The following is a 22,854-nucleotide window of genomic DNA, read 5'->3' on the forward strand; positions in this document are numbered from 1 at the left end:
TAGTAGGCTAGCATTAGTTGGAAAATAATCAATACAATGCTAAGTCACGCATCGTTAGCCACACAAAACTTTATTCATCCCATTCATAATACAAAGCAGTATTTAAAACATACTTCATGATTCATACCCTACATTTACTCCAAGCATTCACACTTATAAATAGTATTCTCCCAAAAACTACACAAATAATCTGAATAACGGATACCAAATAAGTTTTAATAACTGAAAATCATGGTTTTCTCTGGGTTATGATTCAGAGGAAACCAGATAATAGTAGTTTTTCATAATTATATTCTCTACCAAACATTTCAAAGAAATCGTCTATAGACTATAAATATAATTAACACTTTATCAGGATTCCAATAAAAACCCTAATAAACATAACCTTGAAAATAAAGTCACTCTCTAAAGGTGAACACAACATCAATCAAGACCTCAGATTATGCATCAACAAATACTTTTAGGCCAATATAGATACCAAGAATACTGGAATAAGTATACTGCCTCATATTCATGATAACTATATATGAACATATAATACACTTCAGAAACAACACTCTCAAATCACAGCTGCTATATATTCAACTTTATCATAAACTACTCTATAAAATTCAACTAATTTACATAAACAGGTTTTCATAGCACATTCAAACTGGATTTAGAATAAATACAAATACATATTCAATTCTAGAAGTATAAAAACCTATTATACGATAAAAATACTATTACCAAGGAACATCACTCTTATGCTGTGAAAACTATTTCCACAGGCTTATTCTGCTACTGGTTGGAGGTTTTGGTGAACTTTCATGGACATCATTTATTTTGATGCAAACAAGGGAAAATGCCAGAACTTTGCTGTGATCTATGCAGATCAAATAGTTGATCATTATAATAATAAATATTATAATATCCCAGTGAAAAATAACAATACCTTCCATTTACCTAGCATGTTCAATGTAACCGTAGAATAATGTTTTACCCCTTGATTAAATTTAGTTATGCAACAAGATAAAAATAAATGAAAAGAAATGATTTAAAGCTAAATTCTAACTCAGACTTTGTGCAATGAAGTCCACAAATACTAAATCAGCCTTAAGGGTAGCCACTATTTTTGAGGAAAAAGGGCATATCCACTGCTGGCACCTCAAAACAGTGTTCCATGTATCCCTTTTTATCATAGGGCCTCTTGCTCAATTGCGTGTTCCCAATACTAGTACAGGCTACCTGGTATATCACAATGGCATTCATCAGTCAGTGGAACTGTATTATATTTTAAATGTATTGTTGAGGTGCATAGCTATGTGGAATCAGTGAGCTCGCTAAGAAAGACATGATTGATATTTCAGGTTCATAGTTGGGCAACGTTCACTAATGCCATACAATTATCACAGATTACCCATATAAGTTACAAGACGAAAAGGAATTTTAAACTGAAAGAGATAAGGACTACATACATGCTAGTCTCAATTATTTTTGGGATGTGTGCATTGCTTATATACTCCTCAATAAAAAAAGATGGAATACCAACTATTGATATTATGTGATGCTGCAACAATTAATTCTGATGCATAAAGAGGTGCCCATAAAATCAGAAGCTCCTCATTGTTGGAATTTTTAACTTGGTAGTCATTATAAGAGCATGTTAATGAGATATTTCATGGCCTATAATAAAAGAGACAAATGAAATAAATGTAATTCTTCCAACTCTGTTTCTGCATGAAAAATAACAACATATATTTATATCACCTTTGATTTTTAATGCATATTCTACCCCAGCATTCTGAAATATTTACTAGCTGACTTTTCATAACAAGTCCATTGAGGGTTTTTGGACTGGACTATAAGCAAACACTCAAAATTATCCAATATATGTGGCATATTTGTCCAATGTCTCTAGGGCTGATACACCAAGATCTTAATTATTTGATGAAGGATTTCAGTGTTATTAGGGAAAACAATTGAAAACCAGACATGCAATGCACAGAATATAAGTAGGAACACCATTATATTACAGAATTTAACATTTTCCATTAGCTAAGAGCTTCATTTAACTTAACTTAACTCACTCAGTTCTCATTGAGGCATCAAAAAGCACACTTCCATGAAATATCCACCAAAATCTTATAAAATATTCATTTCACCATATAAATAATGAAACCTTATCACATCATCCCACCATGCACTGACGTCCGTAATATTTTGATGCACTGCTATTATCATTAGCTTTCAGTCATGCCATGGAAAAACAAATAGTGGTAAAAGACATCTCTTTATTTTGAATTGCCATTGCACTCATCACCCTAAGTGAATGTGAGAGCGATTCATTGTGGGGCTGGCTGTTGGAGGGCGAGAGGGGTCCATGCGTGCCTCAAGGGCGACCCTTGCTGCCCTTCGGTCAAAGGTGTCTGGAGACAGGGCCCGACGCAGGGAGTCTCGAAGAAGTGCAGTCGCCCGAGCCCTCTCCCTTGCTTCCCCAACAGCAGCCCCTCGCTCCTCACACAGACGCCTCATCCTCTCCTCTTTCCGCTTTATGCTTTCGCGAACCCACCTGTTTCTTGCCTCCTCCTCCGCACATATCCTTAAGGAAGACAGATGAAGTGCCAGTTAATGCACAACCATCAATGTCCCAAGGAATATACTAGGGGAGAGGAGGTACTACTGTTCTTGTCCTTGGGGGAATATTTTCTTCTTAAAATCAATCAATAGTAACATGGGAATTCTTTCCCAGCATTTACAAATAAATGTAAGATGTCCAAATGCGAGTTATCTGAATACTCACATGTTAACCATACCACAACATCTAGTTCCTTTAAAAGCCCCAAAATTTCAGAGTTTAAGAGGGCGCCTCGGTAGCTTAAGTGGCTAAAGCACTTAACCGGATATTGAGGGATCTGGGTTCGAATCCCAGTCAAGGCGAATGATTTTTACACTCTGAAATTGTTGCATTGAAATGCACATTAGCGGATGACTCCGTTAAAAGTTACTGTTGCGGCATCTCCCGCAGTTTCTTTGGAATTTGTCAAAGGATAAACACCATAAGTGTTTAAAGTTGGCTTTAACCTCCTGGACTGTGGCACGTTGCGCACGAATACGAATGCCTGTGGCGTTGTATGTACGGTATTTCGTCACAACATCTAGTTCCTTTAAAAGCCCCAAAATTTCAGAGTTTAAGAGGACGCCTTGTTAGCTTAAGTGGCTAAAGCACTCGACTGGATATTGAGGGATCTGGGTTCGAATCCCAGTCAAGGCAAATGATTTTTACACTCTGAAATTGTTGCAATGAAATATGTAAATTGAAGCATTATATGAGTACAAAAATTAGCTTGAACAAAAGTGACATCAACTTGGTGAGTTTGTGCATGCAAGCAGCTTGAGCCTCTGAAGTTTTAAATAAACTTTATTTTGCATTTAATCACCAAGAACAGTATTTGAGTTAGAGATATTTCATAACATCTATACACCAGATGGTTAAAAAGCTAGCGCCTCTTTCCTGTGCATGCACTGTGATAGTAATCAGGAGCAGACATTTATATAGTTTTTGAATCTTCAGCTAAGACATGATAAAATCTTTTTAAAAATTAGCTAGTTCAAGGTCAATATACTGCTCTTTTCATTCCTTCTATAAAAATTATATTTTGCTTTATTTCTTTGCAATGTGCAAAATATTGGCTAAAGTTCTCGAGAGTTCCAAATTTTATTTTTTCCATGGATCAAATTTAGTTAAATTTTTTTAGATATTTTAAGTAATTCATAATATATCAGTTATTATAATGTATCAACTATTTATAGAGGTAATGAATTCTGGTTCTCAAATTTAGTTATGTCAGTGCAATTTTGACCAGAAAATTAGTTGGACTGCACATTGAAAACATACTCAAAAAGTTCCTAAAGTGTGTAATATTGTATACATGTCCTGACCATTTATTTATTGAAAAATAATCAAGTAGGGTTTAAAAAATTGGATCTAAAATGAACTCCAATTTAAATACAATGCACAAATTTGAAAGTGCACAATGCCATGTAGAAATCATGCTCCACTCTTAGAGACAAATATTTAGAAAAAGCTTGAAGAAATCCAAATTACATATCTCATAAAACTTTCACAGTTTTCCAAAATACATTATTACACTGAAGAGGGAATATATATTGTCAGGATATGAGGGCATTAAGGAAATAATACATTAGCATGCTTACCTGCTCATGAGTATGTTATGTCTTTCTCGACGTGTATTCAGTTCCTCCACTATGTGCTGACGCCTGGCTTCCTTTCTGCGAGTGACTTCTTTCACTGCTTTCTCTGTAGCTGCCTCCTGTAATAATACTACCTGGGTTCTCCAGGCCACTAGACCATCTTCAAGCTCCTTGTTCAACTGACGGCAGCGATCTGCCTTGATGCTTCTTTCCAGGCTGTGGAAAATGTTTCAAGCAATAAAGAAAAGAACCCCAATAAGATAAACCTAGTTCAAAATTAGACAAAGTATCTCCCAAAAGGCTTTAATCTAATTTCATGATTGATGAAAGAAACAGTGACAATTGCCTATTTTATTGTACGTGTAAAATGATATACATTGTATGTAACAGCCTCAATTTTGTGTAAGAACTTGCTAACTGTATTAAATTTTAATATAGTTGGATCCAATATTCATAACATCCAACAGGAAAAACTTGATTATCTATTCTCATAATGATTTACCTTATGCATATTTAAAAGAATAACATGGAGTAGATTATAATCCTTAAGAAAGGGCTGAGGAAACATTGAGAAAATTAAACAAAGATCAAGAAAAGGAAAGGTTAGATTTGTAAAAAGATATGGCTTTTTAAAGGAATTAAGCCAACTCAGACACAAGTGACATCCATGCACATTAATAATAATTGTATGGCAGCAGAATGATGGAAAGGAGTGTGGGAATGTTTAAAATATTCACCAATTATGCAAAATACATAATAATTATATAATTAATAACCCTTTTCATAAATACCTCTTGCAACAGGCTCTTAATTTAATTTTCAATCTATGCACTGAATGTTTCATAGATACACCCTTTAACTGTAAGTTACTCCTTTATTTAGCAAGAAATAATTTTGATACTGCAAATCAAATAAAGTATTGTGAGAGCAAATATGTAATGCATAATGCATGCATTAGCTTCCATTTAATAGAGTCTCTTAAAAAGTCAATTCTGCTGTGCTGTTAAAAAGAAAATCCTCTTTTACATTCTCAAAAATCTGATCTTTGGAGAACACAGAAAATGGAAATTATAATTTCTATCCTTATTCCCATCTCCTTGGAGTTATATATCTGCATTTCATTTATATTATTGGGCAATTTCTATCAGAGGCAATTAATTTTTGTAATAATGAATTCAGTACATTTTTGTCAAAAAGCAAGGAAAAGATAATAGTTTAATGTATCCCTATTCCATTAAAGCTCATTTTGCCTTAGAAGGAATTGCAGAGCCATGGTTCCCAAATTATTACTTCAAGCTACACTAATAATACAACTACCTACCAAGAAATACCCTTAATCCTTTGGTAATCATAAGGGAATTCTGATGAGATCTTATTGGTTTCAAAAAAATAATTCACGAAAAAATTTTTATACACATTTCTCGATAACTGTTGAGTCAAAGGTACTTAATTTTTAGGCTTTGAATAGCTTACAGTTTTGTAGGGAATGCAATCTCACTATAACAAAGTGTGCGAGCTAGAATATGAAGAAGTTGCTGATTCTCTAAGGAGCCACATTAAGAAACAATAAAATTGACAAACAAAGCTACTAGAAACTCTACATTTCTGTACTTTGTGTTGAGGGAAAAAGATTCAATAAAATTATGATTTCAATTGATAAGGGGTTGGAATCACCAGAAGAGTTACTGAGTTGTTGATTTTTTGGGAAAAAATTTATCTGATTTACCATCTGATATGTACTAAAACTAATGGTAAGCCTGACTGACCTAATAACAGGCACTTTTTGAATATGCATGGCATATTATAAGTTTATTTTCATAATACAATTTGTGCCCAGTGTTTGGTTCCAAAAGACCAAATTTCACTAATTTCAACTTGATGCCTTAGAAATACTTGACATTCTTAAACTATGTGTCTATCTCATTAAGACATCAATGCACTTATTTAAAAGGCAATAACACTTGATTGAGTATTATTGAAGCATATTTACCTTTGCTCTTTAATCATTTGCTCTTTCTCCAGACTGATTCGTCGATATGCATTATCAGCCTTCTCCTCACGAATCTTAGTCTCCATGCGTACCCTCTCAAGCTCCTCTTCCTCTTCCTCACGCAATTGTCTCCATCGCTCCAAATGCCTCAACTCCTCTGCTCTATTGGCACTAGCCACTCTCTGTTGCAAACAAACCAATAGTCAGTTGGATTTGGATGATCTTTTAGCATTAGAAAATTATGAAAAACATACCAGCGAATGCATATGGTCTTTGATGCAACTGAACACATTTAATCATCTAGTTTATTTGTTTGGAATGGCTGTTATGGCAGGACATAAAAGCCATTCCAAAATGAATCACTGAATCCTTCACCCAGGAATGAAATAAAATTGTATTACTGACATTATTATTCATATGGTAATATACTAGTGGTAGTAGATTCAGGATGGGCACATTGACTAACCACTGCTATATTTCTCAGCCTCACCTATATTGACACAACATGACACCCTATACTTCAATAAACCCTACTCCAATTTTATGTGCTTTTTGTGGATGTGAATGGCAAGGCTGTGAATTTTTCCCAGCAACCCTCTCCTCCCCACCCAATCCTAGCAGTTACTCATATCTGACATAGTTGGCTGTAAAAATTCATTTTTACAAATACAGAAAGTAAAAGTACTTAATGCCAATTCTTTCTTTTGATCATAACTCTAGAATTTTATCAACAGCTCAGCATACAATCCTAAGGCCTCTGGCTCTAATCACACCTCACATATTGAGTTGAAATATTTAATTGTGGCTTTGTTATAAAGTAAATTCAGAATTAAAAATTGGCAAGAGTTATCAATGCGACTAAACACCAATTCCTAGTAATAATTTTCTATTCAAATGATGGAGAGAAAAAATTAAGGAAACTTGCCCTTCTAACTCCCTCTGTGCGGCTGGCCTTAGTACTTTCAGCTCTCTTCAGTTTTTCTTGCAGTTCCTCTTCAATGTGCTGTTGCCACATCATCTCTTCCTCTGCCATTTGGCAGCGTGCTGCCTGGGCAACAGCAGCTTTCCGTGCCTCTGTAAGACTTTTGTCCTCCAACTCTATTTTCTGCATGTAAGCATGAGATATAACTACAAAATTTATACAAATATGCAGGAAAAATTATTATACCACTGTTTCTACAAGTGTTTTAATGATGCTCATCATTCTTCAATCCCCACCCTAGACCCTAGTGTCATTAGGATGCCTAAATTATATTCAAGCATGCATGCATGCTCATAGTGCAGACCATGAAGTCTGCATCAAAGATTTATTTTAATGAGGGTAATTAGTTCAAATAATATTTCATAAATCAGGTATGCTTGAACAAAACTGGAGAATGTTTTAAAATCTAATGCAATAAGTCATTATTTTCAGAGAAAATTTAACATTATTGGTATATATGTGCATCTTCATGATATTTTACCTTTCTTTGTTCAATTTCAGCTTTGGCCTTCAGGCATCGTTGCTCTCTCAGATCAATGGACTCTTGGAGTTGGTGCTGGCTGGCCATTAAGCTCTTACGAACTTCTTCCCATCGCTTTGCATTTTCTTCTGATTCCCTCTTTCTCTTCTCCCCAACCCATTCTTTCCAACGTTTTTCCTCCTCAGCCAATTCCTGTTCAAGAGTTATCTCATTAGACATCTTAGAAGAGAACATATTGACATTATAAATAATTAAATGTCTGAAATTTATGCTGTAACTGTGTTTAGTCTGATGTGAATAGGTAGAGCTTGGACAATTCATTTAACTTTTTGAAGATATTTTATGACTCTTGAAACATTTTTGAAACTCAACAAATATTTCCCAACTTAATTGACTTCCTCAACTCATATTTATACATTTCCGATCACAAACCAAATACTCATTCTGTTTTATCTTCGATGCTCATCCAATATTCTTCATTTTTAAGCATCCTTCAGTATAACACTACCTTCTAATATTTTGCTCATCCACTTGATAGACTTTACCGCCAGTTCTGATAGCTGTTAAATACTTTTTGCTTGTTTGAAGTTAATAAAAGGCATGAGAAATTTTAAGAGCATTTTTGTAGCAGGGAAAAATAATACAATTTTATTAACTGGTGAGAATTAGCTGGCTATAGGTGGTATGCACAAACAAATTTTAATAGAAATCCTACCACTCCAAATTAACTTATTTTGATGTAACAGTGATTCCATGCATTAGTAATAATTCAGAGTAAGAAAGCACTTTTGAGAATTGGTGCTTGATGCTGGTGCCATTCAAATGGAAAGTTGGGGCAATTTTTCACAGTGAAATAGGCACAGTGGACAAGAGGGTATAGTGGCTGCCTAACCTCCATAAGTCCACACCCCTTTTATAGCACTGAGAACTCCTGATTTCCTGCATTAATATAGATGGAGTTGGATGTCTTGACCTAGCAATACTGTTAACTAATTGACTATGCTGCTGACTTGAGATAGTCGTTGATTGTTCATTTATGCTATGATTACATCCTTTTAATTAATGAAATGTTAAAGAACCCTTCCTTAAAAAGCATCATAAGTGTAATTAAATTACTGTACTGTGTCAGCGAGGAAATATTTCATGGGGTAGATTTCTAGGATACAGTGAACAAGATTTGCAAGTTTGAGGGTGGAATAATGTCAGCTTAATTTTACCATCATATGGCCCTCACTACACAGCTGATATCTGCTCACAGTTGTAAATTATATGCACAGTTAGCACATTTGATGGCATAAGCTTTTATTAAGTGCAAGTCTAGGAAATATGTGAGAAATTTTAATCACTTCTGAACTGAGGTTACTATCTCAATCCTCACTAGTGAGAAAGAGCTAATACGCTATTCAATCCTACTAATTACCTAGTCTTAATATACATCTCAATTGTCACCAGGACTTTAATTTTTAATTGAATATACCTATTTACTTATTCAGCATTTTTCATTTTAAACTTTATTCTTTTCTTCCAGAAATAGAATTGCAATAAATTAAAAATTTCATCCCAAGTGATATCACTACTGTAAAAAGTCTGATGATTTTCTAATTAAACTGTACTGTCTTATTTATTTTGTAATGATGTCGGCTTAATTGGCTACTGAGCCCCGTTACAATTTAATTAAACAATCTAAAGAGAAAACTCAATCTCATATTTTACCTGTTTTCTCTTCTCCACCTCTGCTTCCCACATGAGATGGTGTCTGTGTGCCATCTCTTCTCGTTCACGTTGATCTTCTCTTCGCAGGGCCATAAACTGAAGAATACGTCGATCTCGTTCAGGCACCCAAGGCCAAATATCTTCAAGGCTAGCATGACACCCCCTGCCATAAATACGGCCTATGTTATACACACTTTCAGCATTTATCTCAAATGCTGAGCACATCTTCACCTACAATCAATGAAAGCTTTAATTTAAAACAAACTGTTAGATTTTAAAGGTATGGCTAAACATAAAAAATTTCTTCATGTTTATAACTCAGTAAGAAAAAAACTCAGATATCAATTCAAAGCTGCTTAGCAAAGAAAATCTTCAGAATTTGACTGGGGCACTCTTGCAACAACATCAAATAAAATAGGTGGTCAGATAACTTTGTATCAGTGTGGATGCATGCGTTGAATATGAATATGAATGATAGCTGAATTAAATTGGATAGAAAATAAATTAAAAGGTTCAAAATAAAAAAATAGCAATTGGATAGAGATAAAACAATTTATAATGAAATCTTTTATGCATGCAATCTTGGCACTGGTAGAAAAACAAACTTATTGATGTGAATAAGTTTGATATGTAGGTAATCTTCAATAAGTTGAGAACTCTCAAATAATAAATGTTTTATATTTCATTTAATGGTTCTTATTGTATATTTTTGTACATCTCCATACCTGAATTTTCATCTTCATTACAAAATAATCAACCTAAAAATGATGAGCTAATGAAGAAATAAATTGAACCAGTTAAATGATTGGTAAGGTTATCATGGGGGAATTAATCTTCAAGTTAGTGTTTGCACATATGTTTGCTCATTCTATTTGTGCCTATTTAAATGCTTTTAACACACATATTTCCATAGCTTCAATTTGAATGGTCCTATGCATGAGCAGAAAAGATTTAAATCGAGAAATTCTCATGCCGACATCTTTTTATTTACCATTGCAATACATTTTGCTTCTCTTCATCCAGGCATAAATATTAATGTGATATATTAGCATGTATAATAACATATATCTTTGGAACATTTTCCCTGAGTTCAATTTCATAGTTAAGGAAACTAGTTTCCAAAAACTGAATATATATATTTAATATTGTTTGGAAAATTTAAGATGAATGAAAGTTTCAAGGGTTAATAAATATACAAAATAATATACAGTAGGGTATATAAAGAAAGACCTTTGATATCATGCTTACCTGAAGGAAACTTGTTTACGCCTTGTGAGGCTCCCTGTGCTGCCACTGTTATAGTTGCTTAAGTCCTGATGTGAACAAACCCTCCTCTCTCTTGCACTATTTCTGGATGACCTCACAAAGGAGCAAGGGGAAGTGGCTGTTGCATTGATGCTACTGCTTTCTGTTATACTTGCTTCAATGGGAGCAGCATGCAAATCAATTCTTGACACTGCTGTACTCCTGCCACTTCGTGACCCACTGAAGATTAAAAGAACACATTTTTTAGAACTGAATTTAATTATGCAATGTTGTTGTTATGCTTGCAAACACACTTAATACTGATCAAATCTATCTGAAATGAAATGTTTTAATTGAATTAACTATGCCTACCATACATTCATATTGCCACACACTCCACAACTACACACATACCAACTATGTAAAGTGTAGAGGATGAAAATGCACATAAACCTTTAAGAAAATTTTAGGTACCCATAGCAAACACAGTCTTATTGTTCAGTATTTTTGATACTATGTGTGACTTGCACAGTTTAATTGTTTTAAATTTGAATATTTTACTTTCTAACTACTCATGAATGGAACTCAGAAGAGTCATCATTGCTATAAAACATAAGTAATAAATATATAATCTATCCATACAATGCTACTAGATAGGATAAGGTAGATAAATGGAAACTAAAAAGCCCAGCATAAACTATCAGACAAATATGCAGAAATATTCAGTTTGTGGACATAAAAAAATGCTTTAAAAATGATCTTCCAGGTGTCCTGCTTCATTTTTAATTATAGTTCCCAAAATTCCTCTGTTGTCTATTGCTTGACAAAAGTGAATTAAAATAATCTGCAGAAAGAAAACAGCAAATATTGAGACCAAACATTCAGAGGCCAGAAAATTTGCTCCACAGGAGTAAAAATCTTATATGTTACTCATAAGGAAGCAACGTAAGAGTCCTAAGTTTGACATAAAAACCACCAAACTTGCTCTCTTTATTAACATGTAAAACTTTATCAACTTTTGAAGGATTTTGCATGAGTTAAGGATAGGAAAAACATTGCATTAGTAGCATCTATTATCTGGCCAGTTGAAAAAGATTGTTTTTCTTACAAATTCACAATGCTAGCTCAATGAGAACTAGCCATTTAGTTTCCAAGGAGAAGCATTTTCCAGAGCATTAAGAGGGTAATAATGCCACTCAACTCACATTTTTAGCCCATCCATCATCTCTTCCCTCTCTTCCACCTCCCTTTTCTCTGTCAAAAACATTATATCCTTGAACTCATTCTCCATCCCAAATCTCTTTCACTCAGTTCTTTGTTTGCCTTGATTCATCACTCCCTCTCCCAATGTAACTCCCCCTCCATCTTCTCCACCAACGTAATACAAGAGTGGTAGCTTAGCTTTGCCCAGCAGGCAGTGTACAGGAGAAAGCATGCCACTTTGGCAGAATATTCTATCATTTAATACTCACATCAACTAAAATTATTATTTAATGCTTTTCATATTGAAATTGAACTCTAAAAAAAATAATTGTTTTTGGTAATTGGCAATGTAAGAATGAGGCATAAACATGTAGGACTGAAAAATTAAATCCTAATCCTTGCCTTAACATAATTGTACAAGATATTGTTTTTAGATATAACTAAATGTTTGATTTTTATTAAAAAATATAATGCTATAAGTATTATGTTATGCATGTTTTTATTTCATATTTGTTTAACTATATTAAATTCAATCATAAATGCTACTAAAACTCCTTCTTGCTCCAATAAATTAGCATAGACACCATTGTTATTTCATGGCCCCAAAGGTATATAGTGTAAAGAAAAAAAACAAATTGCTTGTTCAGTATCTTATCTGTTATTTAATGCCCATTCTGACATGAGAAACGTGATTTATCATGCATCTAAAAAGCAAAATTTTATCTCCAAAATATATTTTTATGGATATTTATATTCATAAGAGTTAGTGTTCCTAAAAACAAACTCACACACATTTAAAAGTAGAACATCTCAAATTTAAAATATTCCATTAAATTTATGTGTACTCTAGGGTGTTCATAAATGTTAACATGTGTACCAATACCAATTGAGAAAGAGCACTGAATAAATAAACTTGGTATATTTTCATGCAAAAAAATTTGGGTGAAAAAATACCAAGTTTATTTATTAAGTGATCATGAATTTTCACAAAGTAGAGCCTCAAACCATCAAATTCAGTAAGAAAAAGATTGAAACCTTGCACTAGAATCACAGCCTTTCTTTCCGCAGCTCTGTGGTCTTGTTGGGGTAACTTTTTTGGCTGGAGGTGGAGTCCTTAAGCAGGAACTGCTTCCTCGCTGACTTCCAGATGAGCCCCTCCTCTTTTTCCTCCTGCTATTCAAAGATGAAGACCCAGCACTCTGCCCCCTCTGGAATGTTTGGCCATTGTCATGAGTGGCTGAGGCTGCCCTTGATGTGCAAACAGAGTATACGTCTTGATCTTCCTGAGTTTTGTCCTTTGTGCATTCCTCTGTGGATTCTGCTTCTGCTGAAATAATTGACTCTTTGAAACAATTGCAAAGCTTTTTACTCAGGCTATCAAATGAAATGCTAGTCTTTATTAATAGTGATACAAAGCATGATAGTGTTGAGCTGGGTCTTCTAATTTTTTTACTTAACACTAATCTGATAACAGCCAGTTTTGGCTTTTGAAAACAGATTTTAATCATGAAAATAGCTACAAGGGTCATTACGAACACCCAAGGCCTCAAACATAGAATCAAATCCATAACCTCTCGGTTAGCATGCATGGATTTTACCCACAACCAACAGGGCCAGCAAGTACTTGCATATTGTTGGAAAGTTCAAACTTGAGTTGTAGAACTAAGATCAGGTGCTTTACTTGAATTGACTTATTGAAAGAAATATCAGTGAAATAGAGTTTTTGTTATATATCCCAAGCACATGAGAGTACTCATACTAATGAACTAGGCCTATGTCTATTACATGGGTGTTGCCTTTCTGAATGATTAAGCATACATCACAAACAAACATATGCACTGGCTAATTTAAGGAAAAGATAGCCCGTCAAAATAGGAGGGGAGAACAGTAATAATGAAATATGCTGTAGGGGATGAAAAAAAAAGAAAATTACTCACTTTTTAATGTACGAGCCTTGTTTTCTTTGTCAAGCTTTTCCTTACGGGAAGCAAACTCTTTGCTATTCTCAGATAATTCAATGGATGAGGACGGAGAGTGTGAAGCTGGAGCCAGTACTCCTAGGTGTGTGGCAAAGCTGTTCTCTCGAAGGGGTATTTTGCCAAATGATCCCCTTGATTTTATTATTTCCTCTCTGGCCAAGCGACACCTTTCTAGGTTTGCTAAAAATATAGGAATTCAATTTTATGCAGTAGATAGGAATCAAATGAATTTTGGATTGTACATATTTATTAGAAGCTCTCAATGTTTGATTCCTTCGATGATGCCCCTTGTATAATTATTAGGGAGATTATTCACTGAAATATGTCTGGATGAATATTAGAATTTTGGATTTAATAATACACCAAATATTAAAAAATACCAGACATTTCTCATGAATAGAATAACGGAATTCATCATGAAGGTTAGAATAAATGTCTGTTTCAAATTGTTCTTCAAGCATGGAGCAATTTTTCTTTCGATTGATTTAGGATTTGAAACAATCGTATGTTCCTCATTGATTCAAAAATTGTTCTTTACTATTGATGATAATGCATTAAAATTATTTTCTCTAGTAAGCTAAAACCATTCTTCAAGTACTTTGTATGCTATTCATACCAGAAAGTATGAAATCAAAGTTAACTGTGAATGCCATGTTTTGTTTAGAGAGCATAAAGGCCACCCAACACATTCTCTTCAAGGTCTTCAATGGTGTGCATCTTTTAACACTTAAAAATCATCAAGTTATGAAAAATCTATGCTTATGGCATTGTACATGTGAAACTTTAGTTCTTAAAGAAAGTTTTACATTGTGAATATTGTTCAGAAAAAGAACATCTCTCATGCATTCAGACTTTTGCATTTTTTGGAGTCAATAAAAGTTAAAATCATCAAGCACATAATTCCTGGAATAATTCCTTTAAACACTACTTTATGGCAGCCCTTCATCAGTAGTTATCACAAATATTCTGTTCATGACTACTGTCTTTGCTCAGTAATAAAACATTTAGCAAATCTGAGGTTATTTCTGAATGGAAAAATCAAGTGTACTTACAATCTTTCACTTTAAATACAGATTTTTAAGGACATAAGAAATTTGTAATCATAAAATTCACCTGTATAATGATATATGACTTGTTCAAAACTTTTTATGAGATTAATTGTAGGCAGGAATCAAATACTACCCTTAAAATACATAGGTTTAACTGTATGTGTTCCCTTGCAATGGAAAGGAGGAAAGAAATGAGGATTAAATGAAGGCAGAAAATAAACAAAACAATTTTAGAAGAAAGGCACAGGAACACATTCACTTGGGAGGGCTTGAGGCAGGAACAGGATAGGGTACAGCCATACTTGTACGCTTCTGAATGCTGAACATTGGTGAATTACATGCCAAGAGGAGCTAGAATGTGTAAATAAACAAAATTATGAATATTTAACCTTTACTCACAGAATAAAATATCTATATTAGACCTGGAGGCCAGATTTAAATTTGTAAAATGGGATTAATGATGCATTTTTAGAAAGTGTCTTAACCATAGACACATCTTGCTCAAGCATCAATGTTTGCATTCCTAAGTTTGAGATCTCTGACCAGTTTATTTTGGTATGAAATGAGTTTTTGGAGGGGATTGATCCATGCGACATGCTCCTGTGACTTAGCTAACCATCTCAGTCAGCATGCTCATGAAAATATGGGATCTGCTGTGAATAGTATAGTTATTCAGTGAAGCCTAGGAGGATGCTCTGGGTGCTCATTGCAGTAAGCAGAGAAAAATGAAGGCACCTGTACTCATGGTGACTTTGGCTAACTTAATTCTTGACTTGGTCTATGCATTTTTGTATGATTTCAAGACTGGTCATGATGAACATGTTTAGACCTTTAATGAAATGATATTCAGTGGTTATTGGTACTCTAGAATGGAATAATCTGAGAATGAATCAAAGATCATTACCATTGATTACTCACCTAATCTAAACCTTTCTCGTTCCACAAATATTTTAAAAAGTTGTTCTGGTGTGACTCCAATCAACTCACGCTCAAGCTGAGCAATTGTTGTGGGAAGCAAGTCAACAGGCTGGATGGATATGCATGTGAAGGACAGTCATATGAGGAATGTTGAGGAGAGGAAATGAAGCAATTAGGAATTTTGATTACAATTTTGATAATAAATGATCAGAACAAGACCAACTAGCAATCAAAAGTTTTGGTCAAACACAATATTTGTGCTTCTGGGTGATATTGACATGTAACATTTTGTACTGTGCATATTTGCAAGTGACATATAGTAAAAATATATTTTTAATGATAAAGTCATGAATCAAAGTAAAGTCAAATATGCTGAATTTAAGAAGGAATTGGCTCAGTAAAATAACCAAAAATAATAATAATCAACATGTCATCACCTAATTGGCAGGATTTATTGAATGGAATTAAGTATACCATAGGCATAAAACATAGTCATGAAAATATGAAATAATTAATTTTCACCACTTTCATTATGCAATATACAGTGCTAGTGCCAGTTAATTCCATTGCCAAATAGAAATATGTCTCTTATTTATTATAGTAAAATAATATAGCATGTGATCAGGCATAATTAATCTTTGCTCATTGCTATGAATAAATCGGTATTTCTGTCATTAATGAAAGCATTATAAAAAATAAAGGAAACCCTTTCAACATTATATTATTCATGATATTAAAATAGTCATCTATAAATTATAATCTCATTAAGTAGATACAACATTTTCAATGTCTCACATACAGTGTTAATTGAATGAAAATTTATAGGTTTAAAGAACATTGAATTTCATGGTTTCATGACCCAATATGGTTCATTTTAATTTCCTTTTTACCATTTATCGACCAAAGAAATTAATTTACTTTTATTACGATAATTATTTCATGAATCAAGGTAATGATGAAGCGATAAGCATTCTAATTCTAAAACTGATGAACATGCTTTTAAAAGTTTGCATAAGTTCCTATTTTTGAAGAATAGGTAGTCATTTAATAAAAGTTAGTTAATTATTTTAGAATACTACACTTAACTACATTTCATAAAGGCATTTCATATAGGTATACTTTGTTACCATATATCACAGCATATAATCCACACATAAGGTTAAACCAAAAATTTTAATGAATCCAAGTTCCAACCAAGTTTTATTTATATATTTATATATTTATATATTCATATTAGTAATAATGATTATCAGTATTTAGCCATGGATTACTGGGTGTAAAATTAAAAAAGGATGCCAATCACTCCAGTGTTTCAAACATGAGCTTTCCTTTAATGAGGGGAGTGAATACCTGGTGGATTTCAAATTTGGCACATTTATCAAAGAAGAACTTATTGTGATGACACCATTGGAATGTTTTACTTTGATAAACCTTTGTGTGCAAAAGCAGAGACACATTTAAAGGACATTTTCTGGTAAAAAATCCATTCATGAGCTTAAAAGCTAATGATAACAAATATTATTTTGCTGTGATGTATGGCTTATTGTATTTGAGCAAAAAAAGTCAGATTATTTTGAGGCAAAGGCAAATTTAAAACTTAAATTTTTGACTTAAATTAAAAATGCTTGAATAGGTGCTACAAAGATAATATGTTAATCTCTGAATGCATAATTTAGGATTGAAAAGAAATGTGTAACTCATTCAAAAGAATAATTCAATATGAAAATATAATGGTGGCTTAAGATGAAAGATGAAATTATTTTATGAGATCAGCTGGTAATAATGAGAAAGAATGCCAAACAAAAATGTCATCAGGATCAAATCGCAAAAGTTTGGCTTACTGGAACAAAAAATGTATCACAATAAATAGGCCCAGAAATATTACATGGATTTTAAGAGATCAGCTATTCTAATACGCACTTATATTTTAAGGAGCAATATGGATTGTTCCATGTTGCCTTTGATAGACCATAAGACTGTATTCAGACTAAGAGACAAAAGTTTTAACTTGCTAGATATCCTCCAACAAATGGTAATTTTTAGTTGAAGTCTTCCTGCAATTTGGGTATTTTGTAAATATGGTCTTTGCCAAATAATAGTTAGAGAGTTTCACATTATTTATGTTAAGTGAGTATTTATATTTGAGAGTGAAGCTAAACCTATTTTTATACAAGGTTTTGAGACAAGATGGAGTAACCACAGACTGAAATTGAGCCTGATGAATATCTTAATCAGACTGACCACATAAGTGTCATGAAATTAAATGTATATATGGTAGAGAATGCAAATCCCTGGATCAAAGATGACATATTGTAACTGCTCTGCCTGATAGGGTGCATACACTTAAAGGACACTTAGGCCATAGGTTTTCTTTCATTAGCAATGGTTTAAGTACATTTTCCTTCAAAAACATCACAGTGAAATACTAGTTCTCTTCAATCCATCCCAAGCCTAAGAAGACATTTGGTATCAATATGGGCATTTTGTATGTTCCTTGGATCAGTAAGCCAAATATCCTTGTTCATCATAAGCATTGGTAAATTTCTTATTTTAACAATGTCACATGTGACTTGCTAATGATATTTTTCATTGGTTATACATTCTAAATCATGATAATGGAATGATAGTGATACTATTTACCATCATGGAATGTCAGATGGAATTATGAATGGTTCCTAAAAAACTAATGAAACTTCAAAAAATTTTTTGGAAAAATGAATCAGAATGTTGAAAAATATCTAGATTTTAAAATTATTTTCTCTACATACTGGTTGAAAGATGAATAGCTCAGGTCTTAGGAACCCAAGATAGTTATTAAATATTTGATAAAATTTTAAATTTTACGGGGTATTGAGACACATTTGTCTGTTCTGAAATTCCATCATGTTTATTGACAATGATACCTTAAATATTCACTACCAACGAACTTAATTTTAATGTTGAAGTGGAAATAACCAACATAATGTTGCTTCGACAAAAATTTAGATAGGTAGCCCGGTAATGGTATTTTGAACCTGAAGTATAATTTAACAATGAGAAATTTTGTGTATTGCTAATAAAGTATAATGGTGAGTAATACCTTTTTCCTAGGGAAGAAATAGGGCATCAAACATGTGTCATTGCATACTTTTAGAGAGGAAACTATAACCTCTAAACAATATTTCAGTTACAACCCAACTTCCAAAATTTAATAATAATATGATCTTGTAACAGCAGGGAAATGGTGATGCTAATTTGTACAGGTTATGTGGAAATAGCTGAGTACACGAAGATGAATTTATGACATTTAGTTATTCTTTAAAAATAACTTACTACAGCTTGACTGGTAAAAAAATGGCTTTTGATAAATTCGGTATAATGGTGATGATATTTTTCTCTAAAGGTAAATAATTGAATTATTTTCATTGGCCTGTAAAATATATAATAAAAAATTTTGTTGTCAACAATTTGATGAAACTAGTTGTTTTTAATAAAATTGAGCGGTTAGATTTATTTTCAAATTTTATGTATAAAAGGTCTAAGTAAAAGAGATATTTTAATTGCCTTTCCGCACATCACTCATAGTAAGCATGCACACTAATGGTGCTTGTGCTTAAAGAGAACTTTTTGGTGACGAGGAATATCAATTGACATAAAAAGGAAATCACGTTACTTACGTATCACCATATTAATACCCTCTTAAGGTACTGCTTTGTAAAGTGTCAGAGCATAAAACGTGCAGGTTCCTGCTCCTTTTCATTCATCACAGAAAAAATCAATTGGCAGTAAAATGGATACATAATGGATTTAAAAAACTTGCTAAATACTTTGTTTTTAAGAATACATTTTTTGAATGATTAGGTAATTTTCCATTTAAATCATAAATATTTTCCTGAGGATTGAGCTACCCTGAAAAAATATTCAAAACTATTTTTATGGTTATTATGGAACACTATGATGTAGTATATCATTTGAACATGACAACAGTCACTTTATATCACTACGATGTGGATTTCAAAACGATGTAGAAGTGGCATCAATTACTGCGATGTCTTATTTATTGTGGACCTGAATACCTGCATATTTTCCTTTTGATGATAATTTTTAGTTGGGTAAAAAATAAATTTATATTAATTTTCTAATAAAGTTCAATTATTAGCAGTAGTACCTATCTCCTAGAAGAGTGAGAATGGTATTTACCTTTGCCAGAACTTTTAAAACTTTTAAGCTCATTTTTATAGCAATACAGTCGAGAAATTGATGTATATTGTAACATTTCTATCTATGTTTTGAGTAAATAATTTGCACAGTTACCAAAGCTCATATTCCTTGACCACTTTTTCCACACTGTGAACATATCTGGTGATGTTCCTTGTAACTTTTTAAATCTGATTATCAAACTTCACATTGAGTTAGGAAATCGAATTTGATACAATGAAATTTCACTGATTTTACTTTTCAACAACAACTGATTTATCTACACCTGACTGGAAAAGTCGAAATGTTTATTTTAACCCAAAATTGGTCAAATTTCAGCAGGATAAGTACGTCATTGCTGATATTTCCTTTTTTGCTTAATTAAATGACTTGTTTAAATGATTTTGGCTATTTCACTGAAAAACAGGTTGAGAGTTCACTGTTTCATTCTATTCGTGTTTTTGCTTCAAATGTCACTTCCATTTGAGTAAATCCTTTTCATTCATTGAAAATATATTCAGTTTTTGGCTAGGGTTACTGGGGCCACAGCATTGATTCATTTTTGTTATTTAATCCTGAAACTCCTGAAATCATTTGGTTACAGAGAATGTGACACATAAGGTAAATTGCATTAGATATTAAGTTAAATTCAGTTATGTTTATTAAGTAGTTTTGATGTTTGAATGTATAACTGTAAAAACCAGCACAATTTAATATTTACAAGTTTCTTTCTATTTTTCAATTATATCTTATGGATATATACCAGTAAACTATTATTTTAACTGTATTAAATTTAAAGGTCATAAATCAGATTTATAAGATATATTGGCACTTGTGACATGTATCCAAGCCATAAACATTGTGTGGGCGGTCATATCCATATGCATTTTCAGAACCTGTTGTTTCTAATGTGAACACTAGCACCGCAATCAAACCAAAGGTTGATTTAATAGGTTAAAGTAAAGTTCACCTCATATTCATACTAATGACAGGTTAAATTCACACATCAGGATAAGGGGACCAGTTCCTTTCCCTGAGCTGCCAGTGGTTTCCCAGGAAGATTTGTCACAAGAAAAATCACAGGTTCAAGGGTTGAGAGTGCCCTAAGGCATCACTGGGAATTGAACCCGGGTTCTCCAGTCAGTAGCCCAGCACTCTAATCACTTGACTACCATACCTACTGTTTTTAATTTATTCATAAAATCCTACATAGTTTCTAAACTGGACTGAAAAATACAATGAAAAAATGACCATGTTTTAAGTGCTGCCATGCCTTTGTATTTCCTTAAAATTTACAAGTTCTCCATGAAAAATTACACACACTGGCCACTTAGTGGAGTGAGGCCTACTTAACATAGTTCTTTTTCAATCTAAGGTCTGGCAGACCTTAAAGACATTGCCTATTAAAATGTTTTCATTTTGCACACTTGCAGGAGATACTGGAGTATATTTCAATGATATATCAAAACTATTTACTGAAACCAAATCTGGAATTTCTATGTGAGAATCAAGGTCCTAGGAGAATATTAAAGGTAAATGAAGCAAAAATAAATTTATATATTCTACATATATGCACACCCTTCACATAGACAATCCCATTATGATAAATTCTACTATTTATAGATTAATCTGTGACACCCAAAATATTTCAATAATAATTACTTAATTTGAAAAATGAATTATCCGTACATATCACGTGAATTTAGATATTAGCTATCATGACAATACATATTTAATTTCCTACTTTAATAATATGAATGTTTCACCAAATATTTCAGGGTCGAATTTTGAATATTGTGATGAAAATAGCCAGTAAATAGTATTCAATTGTATGAAATACTAAACAAAAAATTACAAAGTGTCTCGATGTATTTCATACCTTATAAAACTTGATGATTGTGGTGATAGTTATTTAATGATTTAATGCATTTGTAAATTACCATCAACATCAAATTACCACATTTTAATATATTATAAAACAGGAAAGTGGTATAAGTGTCAATACAATGCAAGTTCAAATAGTATTGTGAAGTCACAGTGAAGTTTACTTGGAACTCCTGCTGTTTAAGTGAGAATAAGACATTTAAACTGGCATAAAATTATGAAAGTAAGAACCTTTTATGCTACACGCATTTAATTTTCTGTTCAAAGTCTGATTTGTGGTGAATGATTAGTACAAAAATATATCAATTTTCATACATATGCAATTAAAAATTATTCTACATTTTAAAAAAATAACTGAATCTTATTAAAAATAAGCAACCCTGCTTATTATAAATAAGCAGGGTTGGTTGAACATGTTTAAACAGATATTTAGTGAAAATGGGATGAGAGTATTTGAAATAAAAGCTTAAAAGTTTAAATCAAAATTTCCATTAGCACTTAATAATTATGTAACAGAAAAATTTCCTTTATAGTTAACATCATTACATATGCTTTTAATACACTCTATCTTTCATTTATTTCTCATGCAAAATGTCTATTAGTTCATTAAGAAGCTTGACTATCACTAGAAAAGCTCCCAAAGCAGTTCCTTACACTTCATTGTTGATGAGTATCATTATGCGAGCCATCCAAGAGCAGGTGCATGCGTGCATATTAAAATAAGAAACAAAATTGTATAATCTTAAACCAGCAAACATTCATAAGCAATAGTGCAGAATTGAAAAAATCATAAAATAATTATTAAAGATAGTTATTTTGGCTATAGTAAGACAAAGAAATGTTCACCTTGCAGTACATACCAAAAACAGACTGATGCCCACAAATTAGAAAAATATTTCCTAAAAAAAGGGTTCAAGGCATCACTTTTAATCAATCAAAAATACAATTCACAAAAATATTTTGAAAAAGGGAAATTCAGCTCCATTTAAACAAATATTTTCAACAAGAAAAAATATGGCAATGAAAAATAAGATGGCAGG

General features: G+C 32.7%; 1 protein-coding gene across 4 annotated transcripts in view; it reads right to left on the bottom strand.

Annotated features, from left to right (window-relative positions):
* Positions 1-51: 51 nt before the first annotated feature.
* The window catches only part of LOC139686324 (coiled-coil domain-containing protein 177-like), a 115,350-nt gene continuing 92,547 nt past the window's right edge, over positions 52-22,854 (bottom strand). For 3 of the 4 annotated variants that reach the window (XM_071583481.1, XM_071583482.1, XM_071583483.1), the window contains exons 3-12: positions 15,755-15,863; positions 13,746-13,967; positions 12,844-13,135; positions 10,609-10,845; positions 9,361-9,523; positions 7,648-7,839; positions 7,110-7,289; positions 6,185-6,366; positions 4,198-4,410; positions 52-2,581 (exon numbers count right to left, since the gene is read on the bottom strand). In XM_071583481.1, the coding sequence (XP_071439582.1) occupies positions 2,299-2,581; positions 4,198-4,410; positions 6,185-6,366; positions 7,110-7,289; positions 7,648-7,839; positions 9,361-9,523; positions 10,609-10,845; positions 12,844-13,135; positions 13,746-13,967; positions 15,755-15,863 (2,073 nt within the window). In that variant the 3' untranslated portion in view covers positions 52-2,298. The remainder of the gene's footprint in view (positions 2,582-4,197; positions 4,411-6,184; positions 6,367-7,109; positions 7,290-7,647; positions 7,840-9,360; positions 9,524-10,608; positions 10,846-12,843; positions 13,136-13,745; positions 13,968-15,754; positions 15,864-22,854) is intronic. The other variant, XM_071583485.1, reaches the window with a different exon arrangement.

The sequence above is a fragment of the Hetaerina americana genome, unplaced genomic scaffold (genome assembly GCF_022747635.1).
Source record: "Hetaerina americana unplaced genomic scaffold, ioHetAmer1.1.p SCAF_14, whole genome shotgun sequence".
Lineage (NCBI taxonomy): Eukaryota > Metazoa > Arthropoda > Insecta > Odonata > Calopterygidae > Hetaerina > Hetaerina americana.